Source organism: Eptatretus burgeri, chromosome 13, assembly GCF_056783735.1.
Source record: "Eptatretus burgeri isolate ZD-2024b chromosome 13, Ebu_testis_v1, whole genome shotgun sequence".
In the NCBI taxonomy this organism is placed as follows: domain Eukaryota; kingdom Metazoa; phylum Chordata; class Myxini; order Myxiniformes; family Myxinidae; genus Eptatretus; species Eptatretus burgeri.
The window spans coordinates 19,069,122-19,093,977 of record NC_140973.1 but is presented as its reverse complement, the minus strand read 5'-3'; the positions used below and the strand labels follow the sequence as shown (position 1 = coordinate 19,093,977).

The 24,856-nt window shown below is 45.3% G+C and overlaps 2 protein-coding genes across 5 annotated transcripts in view; one reads left to right on the top strand and one right to left on the bottom strand.

The window, feature by feature from the left end:
• LOC147013988 (pantothenate kinase 3-like) overlaps positions 1 to 1,324 on the bottom strand; it is a 71,378-nt gene extending 70,054 nt beyond the window's left edge. The window contains exon 1 of one of the 2 annotated variants that reach the window (XM_085851509.1): positions 845 to 1,324. In XM_085851509.1, coding sequence (XP_085707635.1) covers positions 845 to 1,070 — 226 coding nt within the window. In that variant the 5' untranslated portion in view covers positions 1,071 to 1,324. The remainder of the gene's footprint in view (positions 1 to 844) is intronic. The other variant, XM_085851508.1, reaches the window with a different exon arrangement.
• A 703-nt stretch (positions 1,325 to 2,027) lies between these two features.
• LOC147013987 (uncharacterized) overlaps positions 2,028 to 24,856 on the top strand; it is a 32,986-nt gene continuing 10,157 nt past the window's right edge. The window contains exons 1-4 of one of the 3 annotated variants that reach the window (XM_085851496.1): positions 2,028 to 2,168; positions 5,025 to 5,250; positions 5,357 to 5,460; positions 21,575 to 21,778. In XM_085851496.1, the coding sequence (XP_085707622.1) occupies positions 5,169 to 5,250; positions 5,357 to 5,460; positions 21,575 to 21,778 (390 nt within the window). In that variant the 5' untranslated portion in view covers positions 2,028 to 2,168; positions 5,025 to 5,168. Of the gene's footprint in view, positions 2,268 to 5,024; positions 5,251 to 5,356; positions 5,461 to 21,574; positions 21,779 to 24,856 lie in introns of all 3 variants that reach the window. The other 2 variants (XM_085851497.1, XM_085851498.1) reach the window with 2 other exon arrangements.

Below are 24,856 nucleotides of genomic sequence, written 5' to 3'. Positions count from 1 at the left end.
AGTATGTGCCTTTTCAATGTTTGATATATCGTTCTTCTTCATCCGTTTCAGCTGTTTCCCAAGTTATGGCGTTTACGAGAGCGAAGGAATGGCCTGTGTGGTTGTTGTTTCTGGCACGCGGTTTGAAAGTTTTTTTTTTTTGCACGTACGGCCACGCACATACGGGCACGCACTAGTTTTATAGATTCGGCCTGTGTTGACCTTTTGGTCGACGTCGACCCCAAAAATAGCTGGTAGTTGAATTCAGTGACCCGGAATGCAAATCCTGTTCAAATCTCGAGTCAATGGGATGAAAATAGCAGATTTTTAGAAGTTTGACAAAGTTGTTGAGCTTTCGACATGTTGACCTTTTGACCTCAAAAACAATAGGGCTTCTTGCTTTCGGCGAACTCTTCGAGCACGTGGTGAAGTTTCGTGGAGATCGGATTCAAATTGTGACCGAAAGGCTGCAGGCAGACACAGAGTGACCCAATTGTTAGTAAACCCTGCGGGGTAACTGGTGCACGTGGTATCGAGCGACATGGTTCGTGCCAACAACCGACGGTGTGCCGTGTTGTACTGTGTACGGCTGGTGTGGAATGGCAAACACGCACACATTTTCTCGACAGGTGCAACAACGTACAACTTGTACTCCCATCGTCGTCGTCGTCAAAAAAAAAACATTCAAGTACGACTACGTCACTGCCTTTTAATACGTCACAAGTTCATGGTAGTTTCGTCACACAGAGTTGACGTCACAGACACGTAAAGCGTCGCCAGGAGACGGTCATAAGACTCGTCAAGTGTTCACACAAACTCTCAGGACCCCCTTTCGATATTCGTGGGTTGTTTTTTTTGCACTTACCAGGTCGATTTTTCCTCAGCGAGTCCTGTTTCCGGGCGATGTGCGGCCTATCCGGCTGGCTCGGAGCGCCAACCTCACCATCCACAAGCTCCGTGACCGGAGTGTCATCCCCTTCGGCGGGTTCGCAGCCCATTGTCCCCTGCAGGCGCTGACCCAGACAGTGACAGACACCGTTGGGGAGGCTCGCCCGGGAACAAGGCGAACTAGGCCCTGGCTCTGGCTGCATACTGGCTCAATGTCCGTCCGCCTGATAACCTACACACCCGACTTAATATCTACTTCAGTATTTGATTGCTTTTTGTTTCTGCCCTTTGCGCAAGAATCGCCAGTGAGGGTATCTAGTTGCGTGTCTGCGCCTTGATTAGCCGCCGTCAACCAACCAACGGGGTGGGCCATGACGTCACAATTCATGCCACCTCTCCTCATCCTGTCGGACGAGATTCTTCTTCTTCTTCTTCTTTAGTTGCGTGTCCGCCTTCATTCGCCGCCGTCGACCAACCAACGGGGTGGGCCATGACGTCACGACTCATGCCACCTCTCCTCATCCTGTCGGACGAGATTCTTCTTCTTCTTCTCCTTCTTCGCTCTATTTGTATGGCATCCGGTGTAACGACATATCCATCCCGGATCCATTCACACCACACACACCTTTCGTTGTTATTACGCGTCCACACAGAGATTAATCGATGAATATAACTTACTGATATGCGGTTTGATAGATCTTAAAACGAGGTACGTCAAACGCATTTTGAAAGCGCGATCGTTGTTCGAGAGATTTTTTTTTTTGAATGAATGATGAGAAATCCAGGATTTTGAAAACAGAAATTGTAAATAGCGACTGTTGTAATAAACAATCTCGCCAACCCCCCTTCAGACTTCATGCTTATTCGTTCCGCTGCATGAGGTTGGGCGGTGTATAGAATTATCGATTAAGGAGCGCTTGCATTTGATTGGATTGCGATATTATGACTCCGATAATTTTTCATTCCATATTTCACTATTATTATTATTATGTGTGTGAAGTTAAGAAAAAAGACCTCGCTGATAACTATTCAAAGCAAAACAAAGAAACGACATATATACCTGTACAATTAATTGTAATTTTAAAATATTGCTTCTTCTACATCTAATATTACTTATTTATATTTGATCAAACGTGTTGAAATCTTTCAAAGACCCAGACGACGTACTGACGTTTTCCGCCGGATATGACGTAGCCGTCATCCAAGCTCTTGAACCCCACACATGTTTTCTGGATCCTTCCCTTTGATTGGTCCATTTTTCTCGCTGCCGTGACGTCATCAGAGTTGCTGCCTCAAACGACGTAATTCTCATGTCCAGTTGAGAACTGTTCCGTGATATTGGATTTGTTGGGATTCAATGGCGGCTGCTGTAATAACATTGCGACTTATCCATTGCTATGGTAACAACCAATCGATTGGGCCAGCGGAATTTTTGACCCAAACCAATGCTCCGTCCGGCCCCACTCCCATAATCCCCATGGTACTCTCCACCCCCTGTCTCCAACCCGATATTCCATAGTCGTTACCCCTTATCTCTGTGCCATAGTAGTTACCCCTTCTCTCTGTGCCATAGTAGTTTCCCCTTCTGTCTGTGCCATAGTAGTTACTCCTTCTCTCTCTGCCATATTAGTTACCCCTTCTCTCTGCGCCATAGTAGTTACCCCTTCTCTCTGCGCCATAGTAGTTACCCCTTCTCTCTGTGCCATAGTAGTTACCCCTTCTGTCTGTGCCATAGTAGTTACCCCTTCTGTCTGTGCCATAGTAGTTACCCCTTCTCTCTGCGCCATAGTAGTTACCCCTTCTCTCTGTGCCATAGTAGTTACCCCTTCTCTCTGTGCCATAGTAGTTACCCCTTCTCTCTGCGCCATAGTAGTTACCCCTTCTCTCTGCGCCATAGTAGTTACCCCTTCTCTCTGTGCCATAGTAGTTACCCCTTCTCTCTGTGCCATAGTAGTTACCCCTTCTCTCTGTGCCATAGTAGTTACCCCTTCTCTCTGTGCCATAGTAGTTACCCCTTCTGTCTGTGCCATAGTAGTTACCCCTTCTCTCTGCCATAGTAGTTACCCCTTCTCTCTGCCATAGTAGTTACCCCTTCTCTCTCTGCCATAGTAGTTACCCCTTCTCTCTGCGCCATAGTAGTTACCCCTTCTCTCTGCGCCATAGTAGTTACCCCTTCTCTCTGCGCCATAGTAGTTACCCCTTCTCTCTGCGCCATAGTAGTTACCCCTTCTCTCTGCTCCATAGTAGTTACCCCTTCTCTCTGCTCCATAGTAATTACCCCTTCTCTCTGTGCCATAGTAATTACCTCTTCTCTCTGTTCCATAGTAGTTACCTCTTCTCTCTGTGCCATAGTAGTTACCTCTTCTCTCTGTTCCATAGTAGTTACCTCTTCTCTCTGTTCCATAGTAGTTACCTCTTCTCTCTGTTCCATAGTAGTTCCATGCTGTCTCTGTCTTTCTCTCGCTCTCTCGCTCTCTCTCGCTCTCTCTCGCTCTCTCTCGCTCTCTCTCGCTCTCTCTCGCTCTCTCTCGCTGTCTCGCTCTCTCGCTCTCTCGCTCTCTCGCTCTCTCGCTCTCTCTCGCTCTCTCTCGCTCTCTCTCGCTGTCTCTGTCTTTCTCTCGCGCTCTCTCGCTCTCTCTCGCTCTCTCTCTCGCTCTCTCGATCTCGCTCTCTCACACATACACCACCCCCCTTTCATTTCCTTTTTCTCTCAATACATTCATTCATTTAGCCTCACCTTGTATGTATGTAATAAATAAGGCATCTTTCCAGAACCAAGGTAAACTCAGATGGACATTGAATTATATTTCTTTCACATACACCTGTTTCTGTGCACTCCATGTGGAAATGGAGCACTTGATTGATCATGGTGGCAGGATATGACGACGCGTTTCAAAGGCACAGTTGTTTTTTTACGCACACAGAGGTGGGGTGTGTGTTTTTGGACCAACCAGTGTGTTCATGATTCATAATTTGGAGAGTTAAGTTTGAGGATGATGACAAAAAAGTCACCAAAAGAAATTAAATTGTAAATTTATATCAACCGAGGAGCTCTATTTTTCGAATGATTGTACAGTCGTACTACAAACTACAGTACTATACTTAGTCCTCTATATTATTCAAACTTACCTCCAGATCCCGCTCTGAATACTTACAGAAGCCAGAAAAGCAAGAAATTCGATTTGAGGAAACTCTCCAACTTGTCAACCCATTCCTTCCAAAATGTGGACAATTTCTGTCAAGGTTGAGGCTGTCATCTCAAAACAGCTCAGGTTTTGAATTTGCAAGTAACACTTTGGTTGACATGTTTATATGAAGTCCTTCATTCTAAAGAAATGTACAAATGTGTTGATTGGATTAGCCTCTTTAACATTCCCATCTGAGCACTTCGCTCGTGTTGCTGGGATCCCAGGTTCATATCCCACCCTCTGCTTTGTGTTTTTTTGTTTGTTTGTTTTGTGTCCATTGTCTGCTAATGTCCTTTTAATTCATGGAAAGGTACACTGATGTCTCCGAATGGTCTTGTCCTGCATTTGATCCATGTACAAGCTTCCCTGTGAGTCTTGGACAACCATACAAGAAAATAATTACATCTTTGGAATAACCAGACCCTCTGAGGGACCATTCAACTTCACCTGCACAACATCAGGGGGGTTTATAGTCAGATTTGTATTCATAATGAAGAAACTACAACTATTATTTTTGGATAATTTTTCTCAACCAAATGTTGGCATAGGTGTGCTAACCACTGTGAGAAAAAAGGTGACATAACGATTCAGTTGTGAGCTTTTCTTCAAAGCAAGAGAGTGAACCAATGATTTTAGAAATTTCGTCACCTTCCCAAAACTACAACGCATACCTCTGTAGAGGTAGAGCGCATACCTCTGCGAGGCTGAACAGTTCACGTTTTGTATCACACTGATAGGCCAGATCTGTATCTGAACCAAAATCAAATCAATCCATCCTTGTCACACACCCAACCTCTCCACCAAATATCGTCTGGATCCGTCTACAACTTTTTGAGATATCTTGCTCACAGACAGACAGACAGACAGACAGGGGTGAAAACATAACCTTCGGCGGTGGAGGTAATGAATAGCCATTTCATCGATGATCCAAGATGTTTTGTTTATGCAAAGCCTTTCTGTGTGTACCAGTGACTCGGTGCCTCCTGGAGGTGCAAGCCACGGCTTTGGTGCTTTCTGGGACCTCCATCTGGAGGCGTGACCCACACCCTTGTTGACTCTTCGGGGGCACGACCTGAAGTTCCTACACCTCTGAAGGTGTGATCAACGACCGCAATGAGCTGTGGCCATTGTGGCCATGGAGAGGCATGGCCACGAGAGCTGGGACAGAGCCTGGAGGAAATGGACTTTGAGCGAGGTGAAAAAACAAAATCTCAAACTATTTGATTGTCATGATAAATTATAAGCTGATAATTATTATTTGATAAAATATTTCACTTGCACTTGTGCAATGTGCTCTGCAGGCATATGGACAGCCGCCCTGGATGGAAATGTAGAGAGAATTGAGGCTTTTCTGAGGAAAGGTGTTCGGCCTGACATCCGAGACTCCTCGGGATTTACTGCCCTGGTGAGTCTGGTTATAGGCACTAAGTAAAGAAATTGTGATGCATATGTTAATGCTTCTTTGCCATTAACGAGAATGTCACGCAGTCAGAACTTTGACAATATTTGCATTTCCTCATCCAGATTAAACTCATACGCGACTGGATGGCCCAGACAATATCTCTCCCTTCTTTTTGTATCAGTTTATCTACTTGTATAAATCTCTTTCATTAATTCTCTGAATGAACGCCAACTAGTTACAATCATTCAATTATATCATTGATTGGACTTTCCAAGAATCCATTCACGTATTGCTATCCCTTCCACAATAAATTTTACATATTGTCTCGGGTTTTCTGGCCGGGTCACGAGGTCAACTTGGATCCGCTTCCCGACCTTAGACCCTGAAGCTGATGAGCCACAGATAACTTCGTGGCACGGCGGGTTGCTAAGCAACCACAGACGCCGTCTGAGACTATCAATTTAGGTGGGGTCCTCAAGTCCAATTCCCGCATTATCTTCCCAGCAAATTAATCCCCCCAGAAAGGGAACAGTGCTCTCGACGCCCACTACTAGAGATCAAGCACGGCCGAGCGAAACTATCAGTGGGATGTCGGCTCGACCAACGTAGCAAAACAGCAGGGAAAAACTCCCATCCACTATTTACACACTATTCCTTGAGGCACATCTGGCTCTCCTTGTTCCCTGCACACACACCGCTCTCAGCTCTTCAGATGTGCGGCTTATAAAGCCCTTTTGTAGAGGTGTGGCCAATGGTTCGACCAGTATTCTGGTGCAGTGTATTGTTCCTTGGCCTGCCTTCTCCAGTGGAGTGCTGCTGTTGCATGCAGTTTACATTGGCTGAGCCAATGGCATCTCAGTCAGAGACGACGGCCAGCCCTGCCCACACACGGCACCCGTCCGGCCGCCTCAGCTCGGCGATGTAGTTTGTACCTTGGTTGGTATCGTTTTATGATGATGATGTTGGTGGATTTGTAATGTAATGTGGTGTTGTAAATTGTGTTGTTTGTGTGTATGGATGTGCGTGACAGAGACATATATATATATATATATATATATATATATATATATATATATATATATATATATATATATATATATATATATATATATTGTTGTGGTTGACGAAATTCGGAAACCACCATTCAGGTCCCTTAGGTGAGATATCTCTGTAAGTATATGTGTAGTTAGGCCCAAACCCGTTGTTTAGAGGGAATAAATGTCATTCATTCGGGCTGCGACCCTTCAGGATAGCCGTTTTCCTTTTACTATCTTTATTTTGGACCAGCCGCCATTACTACCACCACAACCACCACCAACCACGTCTCAACAGCCATCACACAACAACCACCAACCGCAACGCCGCTTCACAACCACAGCCACGACCCTTGCCGTCACATCTCGCTCTCGCAACCATCGCATCACCGCCATTCCCGCGCCGCTTGTGGACACCGATCCTGGACTCGTGCAGGGCGCGCGCCGAGCGGCGGGTGCAAAAACACCAGCCTTTCCGAAGAAATCGGATCAAAAACGATTCACGCCCACTTCTGTTCCGTCCTATCAGTGAGCATGGGGCGATTTGGCCCCGCCTCCAGGTGCGTCGGGGTATAATCGCTATATGCAGATTCGCGGATCAAAAAGCATTCACGCCCACTTTTCCTCTGTCCAATGGGGAGCCAGCCAGAGGTAAAGGGTCGAAGGTGAAGGAGCGAAGCCACGGGGGCTATAAAGGGCCGCGTTCGCTCGCCAAAAAGCAGTTGAGTTGGGAAGAGTCGGAGTAAGCAGTCAGTCAAGGAGAGTTGAGAAGAGAAGAGTCAGAGAAAGCAGTTGGACGGAGCTGAGAAGAGTGGAGAGGTGGCGGCGGCGAAGGCAGTCGAGAGGGCGATCGTGTCAGAGTCGGGGAGCTGCGGAGAGGGGAGGCCGGTAACGCGACCGAGGTCGCGGTGGAGACGCTCGTCGCGGGACCCGAGCCAGCGAGATATCCTCATTCCCCCGAGCCTCAACAACCCCCTCCTGTTTCCCCCCGCGCTGAGATAGTGTGAGAAGGGGGCCCCGTTCCCACCCCATTTCCAGGCAGTGCCAGCGAGGCCCGCGGAGTCGGGACGCCACCGCCATTTTGCGGCTCATCACCAGACGGGTAGGCTCGACGCGGTCTCGGCCCCAGGCCCGTCTGCCCCCCCCTCATCGTTGAGGGTGGTCCCTTTTTCTTTTGCTTTGAGTATATGTGTTGTCGGCGCCGTCTGTGAAGTAAAACTGTATAAGTGTTGCCGTGTGCTCGGTAGTCGGTAGTAGATCTGCAGTGTGTTTTTCTCTTTTACATTTGCTTTTTGTGCATTATTGTGGCGTTTCTTCTTTTACATTTGCTTTTGGTGTATAATTGTATATGTGTGCTATCCGTGTGCCATCGCGAAATAAATGTGCTTTATGTTGAACTGTTTTTCCCGTTTCGCTTCGTCTTTTCTTTCATTGAATCTCCATATTACTTCACGTAAAGGGTTGGTAGTGGGCTAAATACGCCCGAGAATTAATCGGAACCGTCGAGGCCGACGATAACACCGCTCGGTTATCCCGATAGTACGGAACGGGTCGCTTAAAGTGGCCCGTGTCCGAAGTCGACCTGCGGCGAGGTGCGATCGCCCGGTCTACCCTCCGTGTGGGTACTTAGGTAGGTCGAATTTGGCGAGCAACCCTATCCCACGCGGGGGGCCGATTGGCACGATCGTGGTGAGGCCGAAAGGCCCACCCGTGACTTGTTCCCGGTGTTAGTCCGAGAGGGTCACGACGGGATTGTCCGTCCGGTGGGCGACGTGCCGCGATTCGAGTTACGTGGCCGCTCGCACGCCGGCGGGCGCGAATCCGCAACAATATATACGTGTGAAGAGTTTTACGAAGAGAGGGTATCTCGAAAAAGAAGAGTCATAAAGGGGATTTGAATCTTGCTCCACAAACACAACACATTTCCCTGTCCACTGATACAAGGGGAGAGGAAATTGAAACAAAATACTATGGATAGATCTAAACTCCAGGGTTCTTTACTTACGAAATCTAAAGATTTCGTAAGTATATTGATGACTTCCGTTTCTGTTTGTTTGTTTGTTTGTTTGTTTGTAGGCAGGATAACTCGAGAACGGAAGAAGCTACCAATGTCAAATTACACCACGTGATTCAGGAGCGTGGTGGCTAGCGCTGATTAGATTTTGGTCAAAATCTGTCAAAGGTCAAGGTCACAGTGAGGTCAAACATCCAAAACATTCGATTTTTGATGGTTTGGTACAGAATCATCGTAGAAACTTCTGGTTTGCATCGCTACCTTCTCGAGAGACAGCTTTTATTACACAAGGTCAGAGGTCAAGTTGACGATTTCGTAAGTACCAGTCTATGACTGCTTGTTTGTTTGTTTATTTGTAGGCACGATAACTCGAGAACGGAAGAAGCTACCAATGTCAAATTACACCACGTGATTCAGGAGGGTGATGGCTTGTGCTGATTAGATTTTGGTCATAATCCGTCAAAGGTCAAGGTCACAGTGAGGTCAAGTATTCGATTTTTAATGGTTTGGTACAGATAACTCGAGAACGGAAGACGCTACCAATGTCAAATTACAGCACGTGATTCAGGAGGCTGATGGCTTGTGCTGATAAGATTTTGGTCAAAATCGGTCAAAGGTCAAGGTCACAGTGAGGTCAAACATCCAAAACATTCGATTTTTGATGGTTTGGTACAGAATCATCGTAGAAACATCTGGTTTGCGTCGCTACCTTCTCCAGAGACAGCTTTTATTAGACAAGGTCAGAGGTCAAGTTGACGATTTAGTAAGTACCAGTCTATGACTGCTTGTTTGTTTGTTTGTAGGCACGATAACTCGAGAACGGAAGAAGCTACCAATGTCAAATTACACCACATGATTCAGGAGGGTGATGGCTAGTGCTGATTAGATTTTTGTCAAAATCGGTCAAAGGTCAAGGTCACAGTGAGGTCAAATATTCGATTTTTGATGGTTTGGTGCAGATAACTCGATAACAGAAGAAGCTACCAATGTCAAATTACACCACGTGATTCAGGAGGGTGATGGCTAGCGCTGATTAGATTTTGGTCAAAATCGGTCAAAGGTTAAAGTCACAGTGAGGTCAAACGTCCAAAAAATGATAACTCGAGAACGGAAGAAGCTACCAATGTCAAATTACACCACGTGATTCAGGAGGGTGGTGGCTAGCGCTGATTAGATTTTGGTCAAAATCAGTCAAAGATCAAGGTCACAGTGAGGTCAAACATCCAAAACATTTGATTTTTGATGGTTTGGTACAGAATCATCGGAGAAACTTCTCGTTTGCGTCGCTACCTTCTCGAGAGACAGCTTTTATTAGACAAGGTCAGAGGTCAAGTTGACAATTTCGTAAGTACCAGTCTATGACTGCTTGTTTATTTGTTGACTGTAACTCGCCAGGGAATTCCAAAACCACAACAATATTGATCGCTTGTCCTGTTCCCGCCTCGCTCCAAGCTACTCGGAGAGTCATTCCTCTCTACAAACCTTCAGATTTGTTCAATCCTCGCTGATAATAGTTATGTCATCCTAGTTATGTGGCCTCGTTCTCAGATTACCGACAAACAAATTGATGTGTTCTCAAACTGCTACACAAATTACCCTTCGTATCCTACTATAAATTAGCAATTGGTCACTGGCTTTGACACTGATGTGGATTATTTTTTTAACCCACCTTGTGATCGCTGAAGGATTCTACCTGGCCGATTGTGGAATCCTATTTGACTTCAGGCAGAGTTTAACGTTTGTCCGATAAGGTTATAAAATCCTGCTTAAAACCCTATCGACACTGATAACCGATGTCCACACAGTCCTTCATTGTGAAACAATTTATTATTCTAATTATCCACCATACACTTCTCACAATGAACTTAAGAATCCCCATTGATTGCAATATTATTTGGTTCTATTTCATTTATTCTTACTTTAGTTAATAGTTAGACCAACCCAATTCAATTCACTTCCACATTACATCAGAGAGTTTTATTCTAACTTGGTACTTGGTCAGTTCCAAGGAGTACAAGCCACTGAGATTCTAATACTTCCTCAGGTACTTGCACTGAAAATTTTACATTTCAAAGCATTTTATACGTTCAGGAGAGAGTGGTGGGGGCTATCAACCCAGACTGCAGATGTGTCCTTTAGACGAGAAGCCACTTCGTACATTTCGAGGCAAAGGTTCGATGTTATCAGCTCAGGTCACACCGCTCCAGACCAAGACATTTATCAACATTTAGGGCAAAAGTATCTTGGCCAGAAAGGACAGCCAATTCAACTTATAGCATAAAACTTCCATTTCTAAAACTCAATTTGTTACAATTTAGAATACATTAATATAAATTTCCCCCCACACTCCCCCGTTTTTTTTTTTTAAAGGAAAATTTGAATAAGTTTTCTTACACATGATTACCATGTCCCGTTCCTGAAAGAGAAAAGATTTCCATGACTCAAGTTCAATCAACAATGGCAGCGAGTGCGCATGTCAGAAAATGAGTGAGTTTCCATTTAATTCATGGCCTGTTCATCAGCATGTGTCACACATTGAAAACATGCTACCCGAAGTCAGAAGATAAACAGGTCAGGGTGTGGAAAGAGCAGCACCCAATGGGAAACACAATCGAAGCACTCCTTGAGCTGAGGAGAAGGTAGATGTGGGCAAGTACAAGCTTGGGCCTGACACTGGGTTGAAGGAGACGAAAAGGAACACATGTTGTAAACGACTCGCAGTGTGGAACTCCAGGCCTGTCGTACATTGAAGCAACCACAGCAAGTTCACGATGTATTTGCAGAGCGGCAATCGAGAGTGTGGCTGAGAACATTCCTTCAGGCAGGCACCACACAACGCCGACGTTAAGACTTTGCTCAACCTTCTCCTCAGTGGGTTTTTTTCTTTCTTTTTCCCACATTACTCCATCTTATCTTCTCAGGAAGGGGCATGATCACGTGTTGAATGCTCAATCACCAAAATCTGGGTTCTCCCATCGTCCAATTTTTGTGTGGAAGTTCTTTCCAAGCTTCATTTAGACTAAATCATACATTTCATAGTTTAACTGCGTTCAATACTCCGAAACAAACAAAACCAAAGTTAACATCGAGTAAACATCTTGTGCTCGTGTATTTCCACAAGACTGACAAAGGTTCTTCCAAAGCATTCAACTTGCATTATCAATATTTTATCTCTTTCCTTATTATTTCCCGAAATGACAACTAAAATATACAGAAATCTCAGTTGTATCTGCACTCAAAACATTCATCTCATTTGCTATTTCCATGTAAAAGCAAACAGTCTTTATTAGGGTTCCAATTTGCGATCAATAATTCTTTTCACAAAACTATTCCATCATTTATCCCAAAATATAAAAGTAATCTATTTCTTCAAGAACCGAATCCAAATCGATTTTGCACAGTTACCATTTTAACATTCACATCTACTAAACAATTTACAGTTTCATTCACAAACAGTTCCAGAGCAACTGCCATTTTTTTTTTTAATCTTGATTTAATTCTCAGTAACTTTTTCCTATCCTCAATTAACAGATTAACAAAGTCCTTAGGTAAAGGATTCTCAATTTTAAATCAAAACAAAAGTTTATATTAATTACAACTAAAAGAAACATGATGGTTCCTTCCCAATGAGTTCTTTCTCCCAATTTTCTATTTTTATTAGCTTAGTCTGAAAGTAACTAACACAGTTACCGAGCTGCAGAGCGTAAAATATCTAAAAAATAATGTTTAACCAATCTCTTGAAAACAACACTGAATTCCATCGACATTTTAAATCTCTGACATTTTCCATCTATCCACTTCTCTCTCTCACCAAAACAGCAAACATGCTGCCATTTTTCCAACTCGCATACACAAACCATCTATCACTTCCTCCGACCTTCTCAATTACAAATCCATTTTCCTTCAAAACAAATAAATCATTTTAAACAGTTGTACAAAATTTGTCAAATCACTTGTCAAATCTGTCATCAGGCGAATATCATTTACATTGCAGCTCAAACACTCTGTCGACACATGTAGCTACACCCTCCCAAAATTTTATCCCAGTATTGGGGAAAGCATCTTAAACTTCAGACTAATAAACATCCAATCTCTCTTAAACAACTTTTTGGTCAAAACAATAAAATATTTCCTTTTAAAATCCATAAATCAAAAATAAAATCTTCAGCATCTATCCAATTAAATCATGAATTTACCTTGACTGACTTGATCGAAGGGTTACATTGGGTTGGTTGCCATTGCCTTCTCAGCACAAGTTCAGGCAACCTCAACATTTACAGACGAATAAAATAATATGCCTATTTCAACGTCCATCCAAGGGCATCATCAATTATCTGTGAATCGCCCCACGTGCTAAACATCATCAAATCAATTTTAAATCACTCCAAATCACATTTCTACATTTAAATCACATCTTTTAAGTACAATGGTTACAACTCAGATCAAATCTTCGAAACATTTCTGACACGTCCTCAGAGCTTGCCCAGCACTTAAACCTGCCGGGTTGTGTAATTACAAATCATCACAATGCCAGCGAGAGCTCAACTCCCAAGACTTCACATTCCGAATATATCCTACATTCACAATTGTTATTTCAATTTATCCAATCCCTATGGCTTTAAAATAAAACTTCAACACTTTTTCCCTAAATGGACTTCACTTTAAACAGATTCAGTAGAGAGGGTGTGCCACAAACACCAAGTAACAAGGAACAGGAAGTTCTCTCCACATCCGGTGGGAAGAAAAAGAAAAACTTTAAGACAGGCAAAACCCACAGTTTAGCATTACTCTGTCATGGCTTCAACACACACACTAACGAGCATTGCACCTCATAGACTCGTGTGTGATCACGTGACAAATACCAATCACATTTCTATATCATTTTAAAGTCATTGCCAACGGCATGCACATTTCGACACAATAGCCGCCATCCTCTTGAATCTGCATATGAATCGAATTTCACACTTAAAGCTAAGACTCAAACACAGACTCAGTGGAAAGACATGCCACCCCCCACAGATCCAGTGGAGGGGGCGAGCTGCACTGTCGCAGCTTGCGACCTTCGTGTGGAAATACAACGCCAAGAATGCATAACATGCCAACCCAAACAGACCCACAGCTTAATTCAGCACTAGTTAAAATATCGTCAAAATCCCAACAGAACACGTTTCATTGCAGTGAATATTGGACTCGCACAAGTTTCATTTTTTACTCTCAGCAACACATGCATCTCAATGCAAATCACCAACCACGCTCCCAGCCGGTCAATCGTCTCCTGCACTCTACAAAACGTTTCGTGCAAATCATTGCATTTACAAATCCGTAAAACCTCCAGACAATATAATATAACAACCTCACTGCCAACAAACTTCCAGTGAGTTCAAGTGAACAAAAAGTAACTCATAACTCTTACAAACAGGTAACTTATAATATTTATCTATTTTCCCTTAACCATAACCCTATCTCGGCGTCTCAGCCGTGTCCTCGGCCTCTCTCTCTCTCTCTCTCTCTCTCTCTCTCTCTCTCTCTCTCTCTCTCTCTCTCTCTCTCTCTCTCTCTCTCTCTCTCTCTCACTCTCACTCTCACTCTCACTCTCACTCTCACTCTCACTCTCACTCTCACTCTCACTCTCACTCTCACTCTCACTCTCACTCTCACTCTCACTCTCACTCTCACTCTCTCTCTCAGCCGGTCCATATCAATGCAAACATGTGGCATGTCGCTTCATCATGCCCATTTAATTACTCGTCCGGCTCCTCATCGAGCCTCTTCTTGTCATCTGACTCCTCTTCTTCTCCAGCACTTTTCTAAAAGAACTACAGTACTTATCGTTTACTTTAAAACGGACTCTCTTCGCCGGATCCTCTTCTTTCTATCAATAAAATTATCTGACAATGAACTTTTCTTTGTTCGAAATGCGTTACCTGCTGAGAGCACTCTCCCTTACCTTCGCTCAAGCACTTGTGGTTCCTCCGGCAGATTAAGCACCTCTGGTCACAAGCACCGCACCAACATCTGTTCGAATCCAAGTCACCAGGTGCCAACTGATGTGGATTTTTTTTAACCCACCTTGTTGTGATCCTTGAAGGATTCTACCTGGCCGATTGTGGAATCCTATTTGACTTCAGACAGAGTTTAACGTTTGTCCGATTTGTTTATAAAATCCTGCATAAAACCCACTGACACTGATAACCGATGTCCACACAAGTCCTTCCTTGTGAAACAATTTATTATTCTAATTATCCACCATACACTTCTCACCCTCGTACAATGAACTTAAGAATCCCCATTGATTGCAATATTATTTGGTTCTATTTCATTTATTCTTACTTATAGTTAACAGTTAGACCAATCCGATTCAATTCACATCCACATTACATCAGAGAGTTTTATTCTAACTTGGTACTTGGTCAGTTCCAAGGAGTACAAGCCACTGAGATTCTAATACTTCCTTAGGTACTTGCACTGAAACAATTTTACATTTCAAAGCATTTTATACTTTCATGAGAGAGTGGTGGGGGCTATCAGCCCAGACTGCAGACGTGTCCTTTAAACGAGAAGCCACTTCGTACATTTCGAGGCAAAGGTTCACTGTTATCAGCTCAGGTCACACCGCTCCAGACCAAGACATTTATCAACATTTAGGGCAAAAGTCTCTTGGCCAGAAAGGACAGCCAATTCAACTTATAGCATAAAACTTCCATTTCTAAAACTCCATTTGTTACAATTTAGAATACATTAATATAAATTTTTCCCCCACAACACCGATACAATTTTTTATTACGGACCCAAGGCAGCAAAAAGCTACATATATTAAGCAAACTGTTTCAAATGGAGCACCTCACCGCCATGAGAGCATTTAAATTGCATCAGATGTGGCAATAAATGTGAATTGTTGCTCCCAGCTTGCCGGTTCAATGACAGAAGACGACATTTGCATTTTTTCCATCTCCATCCCTATCCTGTTTGGAGTCTTGTACGGACAACTTGCTTGTTGCAACAACAGAAAGGAACTCGTGTTGTGTTTTTATTTTATTTTATTTTAACATGGACTTTGAACCCCAATTTCAATTTTAGTGATATCTCAGGCTCTTTCCACCTTGAGTCATTAATTCAGATGAGTAATGTGTGATGCTTATTGTGGAACTAGCAAAGGTACCTGGCGTTGCTGGTCATTGCCGAGTCCCTCCTCCCCACCCTTCCCTTGCTCCCTCCCACCCCACCCCACCTCCCTCCTCCTACCACCACCCCTTCCTTCCTCCTTCCCATCCCACCCATGCAGACAGCTACATATAACTTTCAATTCAGAACACCCTGTTCTTAAATAATTATCATTACAGGCAGAGTACCCATCCTGTGGGCGATCTTGTTCCAAACATGCAACACATTATTCTGACGCATACCTTTATCTCAGCAGTGCATTGTTGGCAACTGACATCACTGTGGAGGCACAAAAATAACCTGGATTGCATGCATGAAGCAGAAACATACTGACTGCTTATAATTCAAAACATCTCACAGCACTGGAAAACGTGGGGACAGCAATACTGTACTGTAAATGGGCAGGTCAGGTATGGGAGCATGTGCCGGAGCAGCGTGTCGCTGCATCCACTTTCCACTGGTACCCCAGGGGCCTCCGTCTGGCCATCCCCCAGGCAGATGCCTAGCCCATCCCCATCTCCGTGAGATGCTGATCAACCTGCCGCAACCACGAAACACGTGGTCGGCCCATTGGCTCCTCCACTCACGAGGCTCCCTTGATGAGGGAATCTGGTGAGCAGGATCGGCATCAGGAAAAAGAGCCACATGTCCATACAGCCGCAGCTGACGCTCACGGATTATGCAGGTAACAATCATTTGAGTCTCTCTCAGAAACCGCTCGTTGGACACAAGGTCCGACCAGCGATAGCCAAGGATTCTCCGAAGAGATCTGGTACCAAAGGAATCGAGTCTCCATCTCAGATCCCTGGTCAGAGTCCGAGTCTCACATCTGTAGAGCAAGACAAGAAGCACCAAGGACCTGACGACTCGGACGTTCGTCCTCCTGTGCACAGGTACCGACAGCACCATACCCCATGATCCATTGAATCCACCACTCCCCAGGCCTGACCTCTGACTTCAGCCAGTAGAGACATGAATGTCACTGCCAAGGTAAGTAAATCTCACTGTGACCTCAACATCCTCATCACAAGCAGGTACAGACAAGATAGCAGCATCCAAGATGTCATTGAAAACCTGGATCTTAGTTTTGACCCAGGAAACCCATAATCACAGTGGCTCCGACTCCTCATTCAGAACCTCGAGGGCCCCCAAAAGGATATCCAGAGTCTCCGCAAAGATGACTGCATCATCTGCAAAATCAAGGTCAGAGATCTTGACATTCCCAAACGATGCACTGCAGGTTGGTGGCACCCCACGAAGACCAAGAATCCTCCAGAGGGAATCCCGATTCACTGAATCGAACGCTTTGCAGAGGTCGTCGGCTGCAAGCAGCTCCTGCCGAAACTTTCTTCTATGTTCAGTGAGAACCTGAAGAGCAAGGATACGGTCAATCGTTGACCTCTGGTGTGAAGCCTGACTGTTCTCGGTGCTGGTGGTCAAGTAGATGGTGGCAAACCCCACCAATAATTATCTGAACAAAGACCTTTCCCAGCACTGAGAGCAGCGTCACCCCTCGGTAGTTGTTGCAGTCCTGGCGATCACCCTTTTCTTTCCAGAGAGGGCCAACAAGGCCCCTCTTCCAGTCAGTTGGGAGGATGCCTGTGTTCCAGGCAGAGCACAGAACTGCATGCAACGACACGAGTCCAGCATTTCCACCAGCCTTGAAAAATTCAGCATGGATGCCACCGATCCCAGAGCTTTACCCCATTTCAACTGGTTCACCGCAGCCTGTGTTTTCACAAACTAAGGTGGTTCACAGTGGATTGGAGGGTCAGCAAGAGGAATAGTAACACCCTTGTCATCCAACTCGACAGCTGGTGTATCAGCCTGGTACAGCCGCTCAAAGTAATCAGCCCAGCGAGCCTTCACTTCAGACTCCTCTTACAAGAGCCCACCACCCTTTGCTCTAACAGTCTAACTGCAGTACACCGAGGGATGGGCTTGGAGGAATGCAATGCGCGAATTCCCCTGTAAGCAGGATGCGAATCACTTGACCACAGGTGATGCTCTACCCCCTCACAGATTCCTCGTATGTAGGCCTCCTTGTGCACCCTCAGCGCATGCACAGTTGTATGACTTATCTCCCTGAACAGCTCAGCTCTGCCATTCAGCGTGGCCCTTTGACTCTGGTCAATGGTAGTGTCCCTTGAGAGACAAAATTCTTCTTATCCCTACGGTAAATTCCAAGACTTCCACCAGCAACATCAAGGATGGTGATCTTCAAGGCACTCCACATCTCTTCAGGATTCCATTTAATCACCCCGATCCCCCAAATCCCCATTCAGCCTGTTCGCAAACTCCTCAGCTACCCTCTCATCCTCGAGCTTGCCAACATCCAGCCTTGGCTGAGATAGCAGCATTCTCCCAGATTTAATCTGCAACTGCAGAGTGACTGCCACAAGCCTGTGGTCGGTATTGAGGAACTGAGCACTCCGGTAGACCCTGCATTTCTGGATTAGCCTCCAGTGACCATCAACGATCACATGATCACTTTGCTTTGCTACACTTGCAGCATTGGAATACCAAGCCCAGCGATGAATCTGTGGGCGCTGAAACCATGAACCATCCACCCTAAGTCCATGACTTCTTGCAAAGTCAGGGAACTTGGTGCTATTCTGCTTCACAGTTCCAGACCCATGGGGACCAACACACGTCTCAAAACAATCTATCAGTTCCAGTCAATGCATTGAAATTCCCCAAGACTGGAAGAGTATCTCGCCTGGGGCACTGATCAACCACAGACTCGAGTGTGGCATAGAATGCGTCATTCACGGTGACATCACTCGCCTCAGTCGGAGCATAAACAGAGACCAGCGAAATGACACCCAAGGAGTGATGAATCCTTGGTCTCATAATACGCTCGTTGACCAGTTTTACCTCAATAATCATTGGAGTCAGCTTATTGGACACAGCTTCAGCAACTCCCTGGGCATGGTCACCATCAGAGCGACCAGAACATTAGGTGTAACCACCCGCCATGATCTTGCCACTTTCAGGTCTCCGAACCTCCGAGAGTGCTACAATACCGATTTTCAAACACTTGAGCTCAGATGATAACATTGACAGGTGATTATCCTCTCTTAGGGATCGGACTTTCCAGGCACCCACCCGAAGGGACCGCCTCAGGTGAACCCAAGGAGACCTCCATCTGGTGGACAACACCTCAGCATCACCCCAAACACACTACCATTATCTGACCCTGGAAGGTTACCCCATGGTTTTCCTCCTATCATCAGAGTGGGAGTCCCGAACGCTTTGCCCCAATCCCGTCATCCGGTGAGCTGCCCTACGGATGTTATAAGATCCTCCCCACCTGGAGGTGGTGCTACACAATACACATTTACGTGGAGAATTTTTGTCCCCTCGCTCCCCCCCCCCCAAGACCACCAGCAAAGACAAAAACACCCCCTATACACTAATTGGGGTCATGCTGATCCTATGCAGCAAGTCTGGATGTAATCAGCCCACAACTGGAGGAGTTGTGTGACAAACACACAAACGCACAACCACTGGTCCGTGAATTATAGTGAGGATAAGGGAAGAAAGGGGGAAGTGATTGTGAATTTAACCTTCCATCTTTATTTACTTTTAACATTGTTTTCAACAAACGGGGACAGGAACCATGCAGGCATGATTGGCCGAATAGCCTTCTAATGCACCAAAGTTCCCTGTGTATCTTTGTGCAATGTTGTTAATAATGGGAAGGAATGGGGAGGGGAGGACAGAGAGTTGGGGGTGAGGGTGCACGGAATTGGAAGAGGGAGATTGCGATGTTGGGAATGGGGGGATTGAGTACTTGGGGTTTCGGACAATTGAGGAAATGAAGAAGAAATGGGGAGGGGATGACAGAGTTGGGTTAGGGCAGAGAGGGGACAGAGTTGATCGAGGGGTTTGAGGATTTTGGGGGTGGTGGTGGGGGGAGAATTGAGGACATTGCGTTGAGAGGGGGCTTGAGGATTTGAAGAAATGAGGAGGGGAGAATAGAGTTTGGATGTGGTGGGAAGGGGGTGGGGGGTTGGGGACCCGAAGTCACATTTTACATGATGCAGAATTTCCATGGGTCCCAGATAGTCCTGTTGGGTCTTTTGGCTTCTCCAGGTATTTTAGGGTCTCGGGGTCTTTTGGGTCCTTTTGGGCATTTTAGGTCTTTGGGGTCTTCAGGGTCTTTTCGGTACTCGGGGTTGTTTGGGTCTTATGGGTCCTAGGGGTCTTTTGGGTCCTCGGGGTCATTTAGGTCCTCAGGGTTGTTTGGGTCTTCAGGGTCTTTTCAGTCTTTTGGGTCTTCAGGGTTGTTTGGGGTCTTCGGGGTCTTTTGGGTCCTCTGTATCACTTAGTTCCTCAGGGTCGTTTGGATCCTTGGGGTCTTTTGGGTTCTCTGGGTTCAGTATTTCAAGTTGCAATTGTGGGTGATGTCAGGTCAGCTGTCCAACCAATGGGTGAAGAGCAGATATTCAAACAAACGTACATATATATATATATATATATATATATATATATATATATATATATATATATATATGTATATATATATATACACACACATTAAAACATACACACATACTTGATCACATTCACTTGCTCCATTATACATAGATTTACGATGTGGGCCCTGACCTTTTTAACAAACACTCAAGTGAGCCTTGAGATGCAATCGTTTGAGAACCTCTACTCTAAATGGTCAAGGGCCCAAGCTGTCAAATCTGTCTGAAGGATGTAGAGGTGTTAAAGGTTTTAAGGTTCTTCGAGGTCTTAAGGGTCTTTCAGGTCTTTGGGGTCTTGAGGGTATTAAGGGTCTTGGTGTCTTGAAGGGTCTTCAAAGGTCTAAGGGGGCTCAACAGTCAAAATGGTCGAAATGGTTCAAAGGTTCACAGCAATAGTACGTAATTAATAGACGTATGTGTCATCAGGGTGCAACTGATGTTCAAACAGGATGTAATTGATAGACATTTCGCGCGGCTTCACAGACGGATAGACAGAGTTTTGAGGGTCTCAAGGGTCTTCGAGGTCTTTAAAGGCTGAGGTGGTGGATGAAAATACCCATCGGACAATCCCCGGGTTGGACTTGGAATGCGTGCAAAATTTGGTGGTTGTCTACCCAGCGGTCTTTGGAAAAAAAAAAACAAAAAAAAAAAACACGTGAACATAGACAGGCATACATACAGACAGACGACAAATTATTAGATGTACCTGATGCCTGTTGTGATTGCTGGCATGATATCAGGTTGTCTTGTAAACGTGTCCTTTTTCATCGTTACAATGTCATCATCAACCTTTGCTAACTATCCTATCCCAGGAAAATTCACTCTTTCTCTTAACCACTGTCCAATATACTGGGAATGTTTATAGCGAAGCCATTATGTCTTCTGTAAATGGCAAAACACCAAATCTAGTCCAACAAGATGAGTTCATTCAAGGGTTTACTCGAAAGCTCTGTTGTAAGTTTAACATTAATCATTATGTGCATTGTCGATACATCGAACCTAAAGGCAGAAACGTCGGTCCTTTGTATGACCGTGTACTTTGGTCTGTGCGCTAGCATGCATGTATTAATCTTTGTCATCATTGATTTTTTTTTTTTCCTCTCGAAACATTTTATGGTGGAAAAATGAAAAATTCCCATTTGAGAAACAATGCTGTCCAAGACTGGTGTTTCAATAGAAATTGTACAAATTAATGTGAACAATGCACACACTGAGTGAGCCTTTTGGGTAGTGTTCCGTGGTAATGCTCTGTGTAGATCTCTTCTTTCTTTTATAGGCTTAGCAGGAGCATCCTTTGTGTCCTACATTGACCTTGTTTGTTCTACAACTTCCGACAGAGCAGAACCGTGGAATGTTTGGAAGTTTATTTCAATGCCAAACTATCCACGCGAGTACCTTATTTGCATTGTCCTTTCTGCTCGCCCCAGCACTATGCCAGCCGGGCAGGGCACGAGGCCGCCTGTCGAGCTCTGCTTATTGCAGGGGCTGATGTCAATGCACGAACCCCAGGGGGTGCGACTCCTCTGCACCGGGCAGCCGCGCAAGGTCACCACTCGGTTATTTCCTTACTTATGCACCACGGAGGTGACCCTGGCCTTACTGATGGTGATGATTGCCGTCCAAGTGATAAGGTACAATAAAAATTAAAAAAAAAACTGGTCAGATACAGAGCTCAAATGGTTCCATGTTGTATAACAAACTGCCATTTGCAAAGTTCAGTTGCGTAATGTTGAGACTCATTTTGAAATGTTAGTTTTAAAATTGCAAGTTTATTGAAAGCTGTTGGGTAATGAAATTTTCTGTCCATTGAGAAGTGTGGACCTGCAAAGTCTATGTTGCAACTTTGTGATTTATTTATTGATTATTACCTCGCCGCCGAAGTAGGGGACAGTGGTTATGTTTTCACCCCTGTTTGATTAGCTGTCTGTGAGTAGGATATCTCAAAAAGTAACGGACGGACTCGGACGAAACTTGGTGGACTGGTTTGGTGTGTAACAAGGGCAAATTGTTTCGATTTTGGTGAAGATCTGGTTACAATAATTTTTTGATTTTCAACATGATTCTTTATAATTGAGAGATAAGGCCAAACACTATGAAATGAAAGCGAGAGAAGAACCTTCAGAGTGTAGGCTTTATTCCATTTGATTGAAGCCGCTTCTACGGGCACACCAGGGAATACAGGTGCAGCAAGGAGTACATAAGCAATAAGGTATACACGTGCAACTAATCACCGCAAAATAAATCAGTATAAGCACGGAGTCCGATATACTCTCAATTCTCACCATTCAACGAGCACCAAGTGAATCGCCGCCGTAAACGACAATGCCCCTGGGACAATCCCCCCGACCGAGCGGAATCTTAGCTTTATCTATTCCGGGCTCGAGCCGTGCGACATGTGATCACACCACGTCCTTCAATTCACCACATTTTCCCCGTCTTTAAAATGTAACTAGAGGCCCAACTAACGCACCATGATTACTTCAGCGCTATAGGAGTATACATTTCAAGCAACGCGAACTATCTAAACTACAGAAGCATACATGCCAAGCAGTGAGGATTATTTTGAGTTGTAGGAGCATGGTAATGAGCATCGATATGATGTAACGAGCATATAGGAGCATGAGCATCGAGGATGCCGATAATCCCCTTTACAGATTGAGTCGGCGAGGGGGTATTATCCGTCGACCTCTCCGGGAGTAAATGGCGGTTTCACTTGAGGGAGGCTTCCGATCCTCTTGGTGAGCCTCGACTCGTGCCGGGGATGACTCCCCGATCGCTCTCGGGTGGAACGCGGCAGCTCCGTCGCCACCATTCTCGGGTGGAGTTCCTGGGGGGGGAACACCTGGGGAGGGGATGTCAGAGGGAGGAGTGCCAGATGGTGGTGTACCTGCGGGAGGAGTACCTGAGGGAGCCAAATGGCGAACCGACACAGTGGTCTCCCTGCCATCCGGGAGCCTGACATGAGCATACTCTGGATTAGTATCGATGAGTTCGACCCCCTCCACCATGGGTTCATACTTGCTTTGTCGTACCGGGCGTTTCATGAACACTGTTCCGGGATGGGTTAGCCAGTTGGGCACCGATTGGCCGTCAACATAACGTCGCTGGTGAGTAAACATTCGTTCGTGAGGAGTTGCATTGGTGGACGTGCAGAGCAAAGAGCATATGGAATTCAGAGCGTCGAGAAGGGTAACCTCCCACCGCTCGGGCCCCAGTCCTCTTGATTTCAACGCCAGAGTTACGGCTTTCCAAATAACTCCATTATATCATTCCACCTGCCCATTACCCTGTGGGTTGTAACCAGTCGTTCGACTAGTTGCTATGCCGTGCTCTAATAGGAATCGTTTTAGCCCGGCCGACATGAAACACGGCCCTCTGTCTGAATGTATGTACGAAGGTTTCCCAAACATAGCGAAGAGGTCAGACAGACATTTCACGACAGTGCCCGAGGTCATATCCGAGCACGGAAATGCGAAAGGGAACCTTGAATATTCATCAACAACAGTGAATATGTATCTGTTGTCTGTCTCGGTCGGCAGGGGCCCTTTGAAGTCAATATTTAGTCTCTCGAAGGGAGAAGTGGCCTTGATCAATCTGCCAGAAGCCGCGCCATAGAATCTGGGTTTTAGTTCAGCACAAACAGGGCATGAAGCATTCATTTGTTTAATATCTTTGATAGAATAGGGAAGGTTTTGTCTGCGCACGAAATGTGCCATTCTGGTTACCCCCGGGTGGCACAGAGACACATGGAGGTCTTGCAAAGCCCGACTGATTGTCGCCGAACAGTAGACCCGAGAGAAGGTGTCTGCAGCAGGGTTTTCCCTCCCGGGCCGGTAAACAATGTCGTAACTATAGCAGGCTAGGTCTATCCGCCATCTCATAATTTTTTCATTCTTAATTTTCCTGTTATTTTTCCCATCAAACATGAATGCCACGGATCGTTGGTCCGTGACGAGCGTGAAATGGTTTCCCAGTAAATAGTGTCTCCATTTATGTAGGGCTTCGACAATAGCGTACGCTTCCTTCTCTATTGCTGAGTGTCTCTGCTCGCTTCCAGAGAGAGTTCTCGAGAAGAACGCGACGGGTCGCCCAGACTGGTTAAGCGTCGCAGCTATCGCGTGATCAGAAGCATCTGTTTCCACCACGAAGGGCACCGAGCTATCGATCGATAATACCACGGAATTACTGATATCATCTTTGAGGCTGTGGAAAGCTTTTACAACAGCGGCATCTGGTAGGAAAGTTCTTGCAATGCACTAGGGGATGTATTTTCTCGGAGTATTGGGAAATCCATCTTGCATAGTAAGCGAACATGCCGATCACCCGGCGCATTGTCTGCAGGTCCTGAGGTGGGGGTAGCTCACGAAGTGGGCGCAATCGTTCAGGATCAGGCTTAATCGTGCCGTCGGCTATCGTGTAGCCGAGAAGGTCAATTGACCTTGCCGAGAATACGCATTTCTCGTAGTTGAGGGTCAGATTATATTTTCTAGCAATGCTCAAGAATCTGTCCAGATTCATATCATGTTCCCCCTGATCCTTACCGCACACTGTGACATTGTCCACGTAAACAAAAGTGTCTTTGAGGTTTTCATCTGAGATGATGTCGTCCATAACTCGTTGGAAGCAAGCTACTCCATTCGTGACACCGAACGGAATCCTCCTGAATTGGTAGAGGCGTCTACTTGCCTGGAATGCTGTGTAAGGTTTGT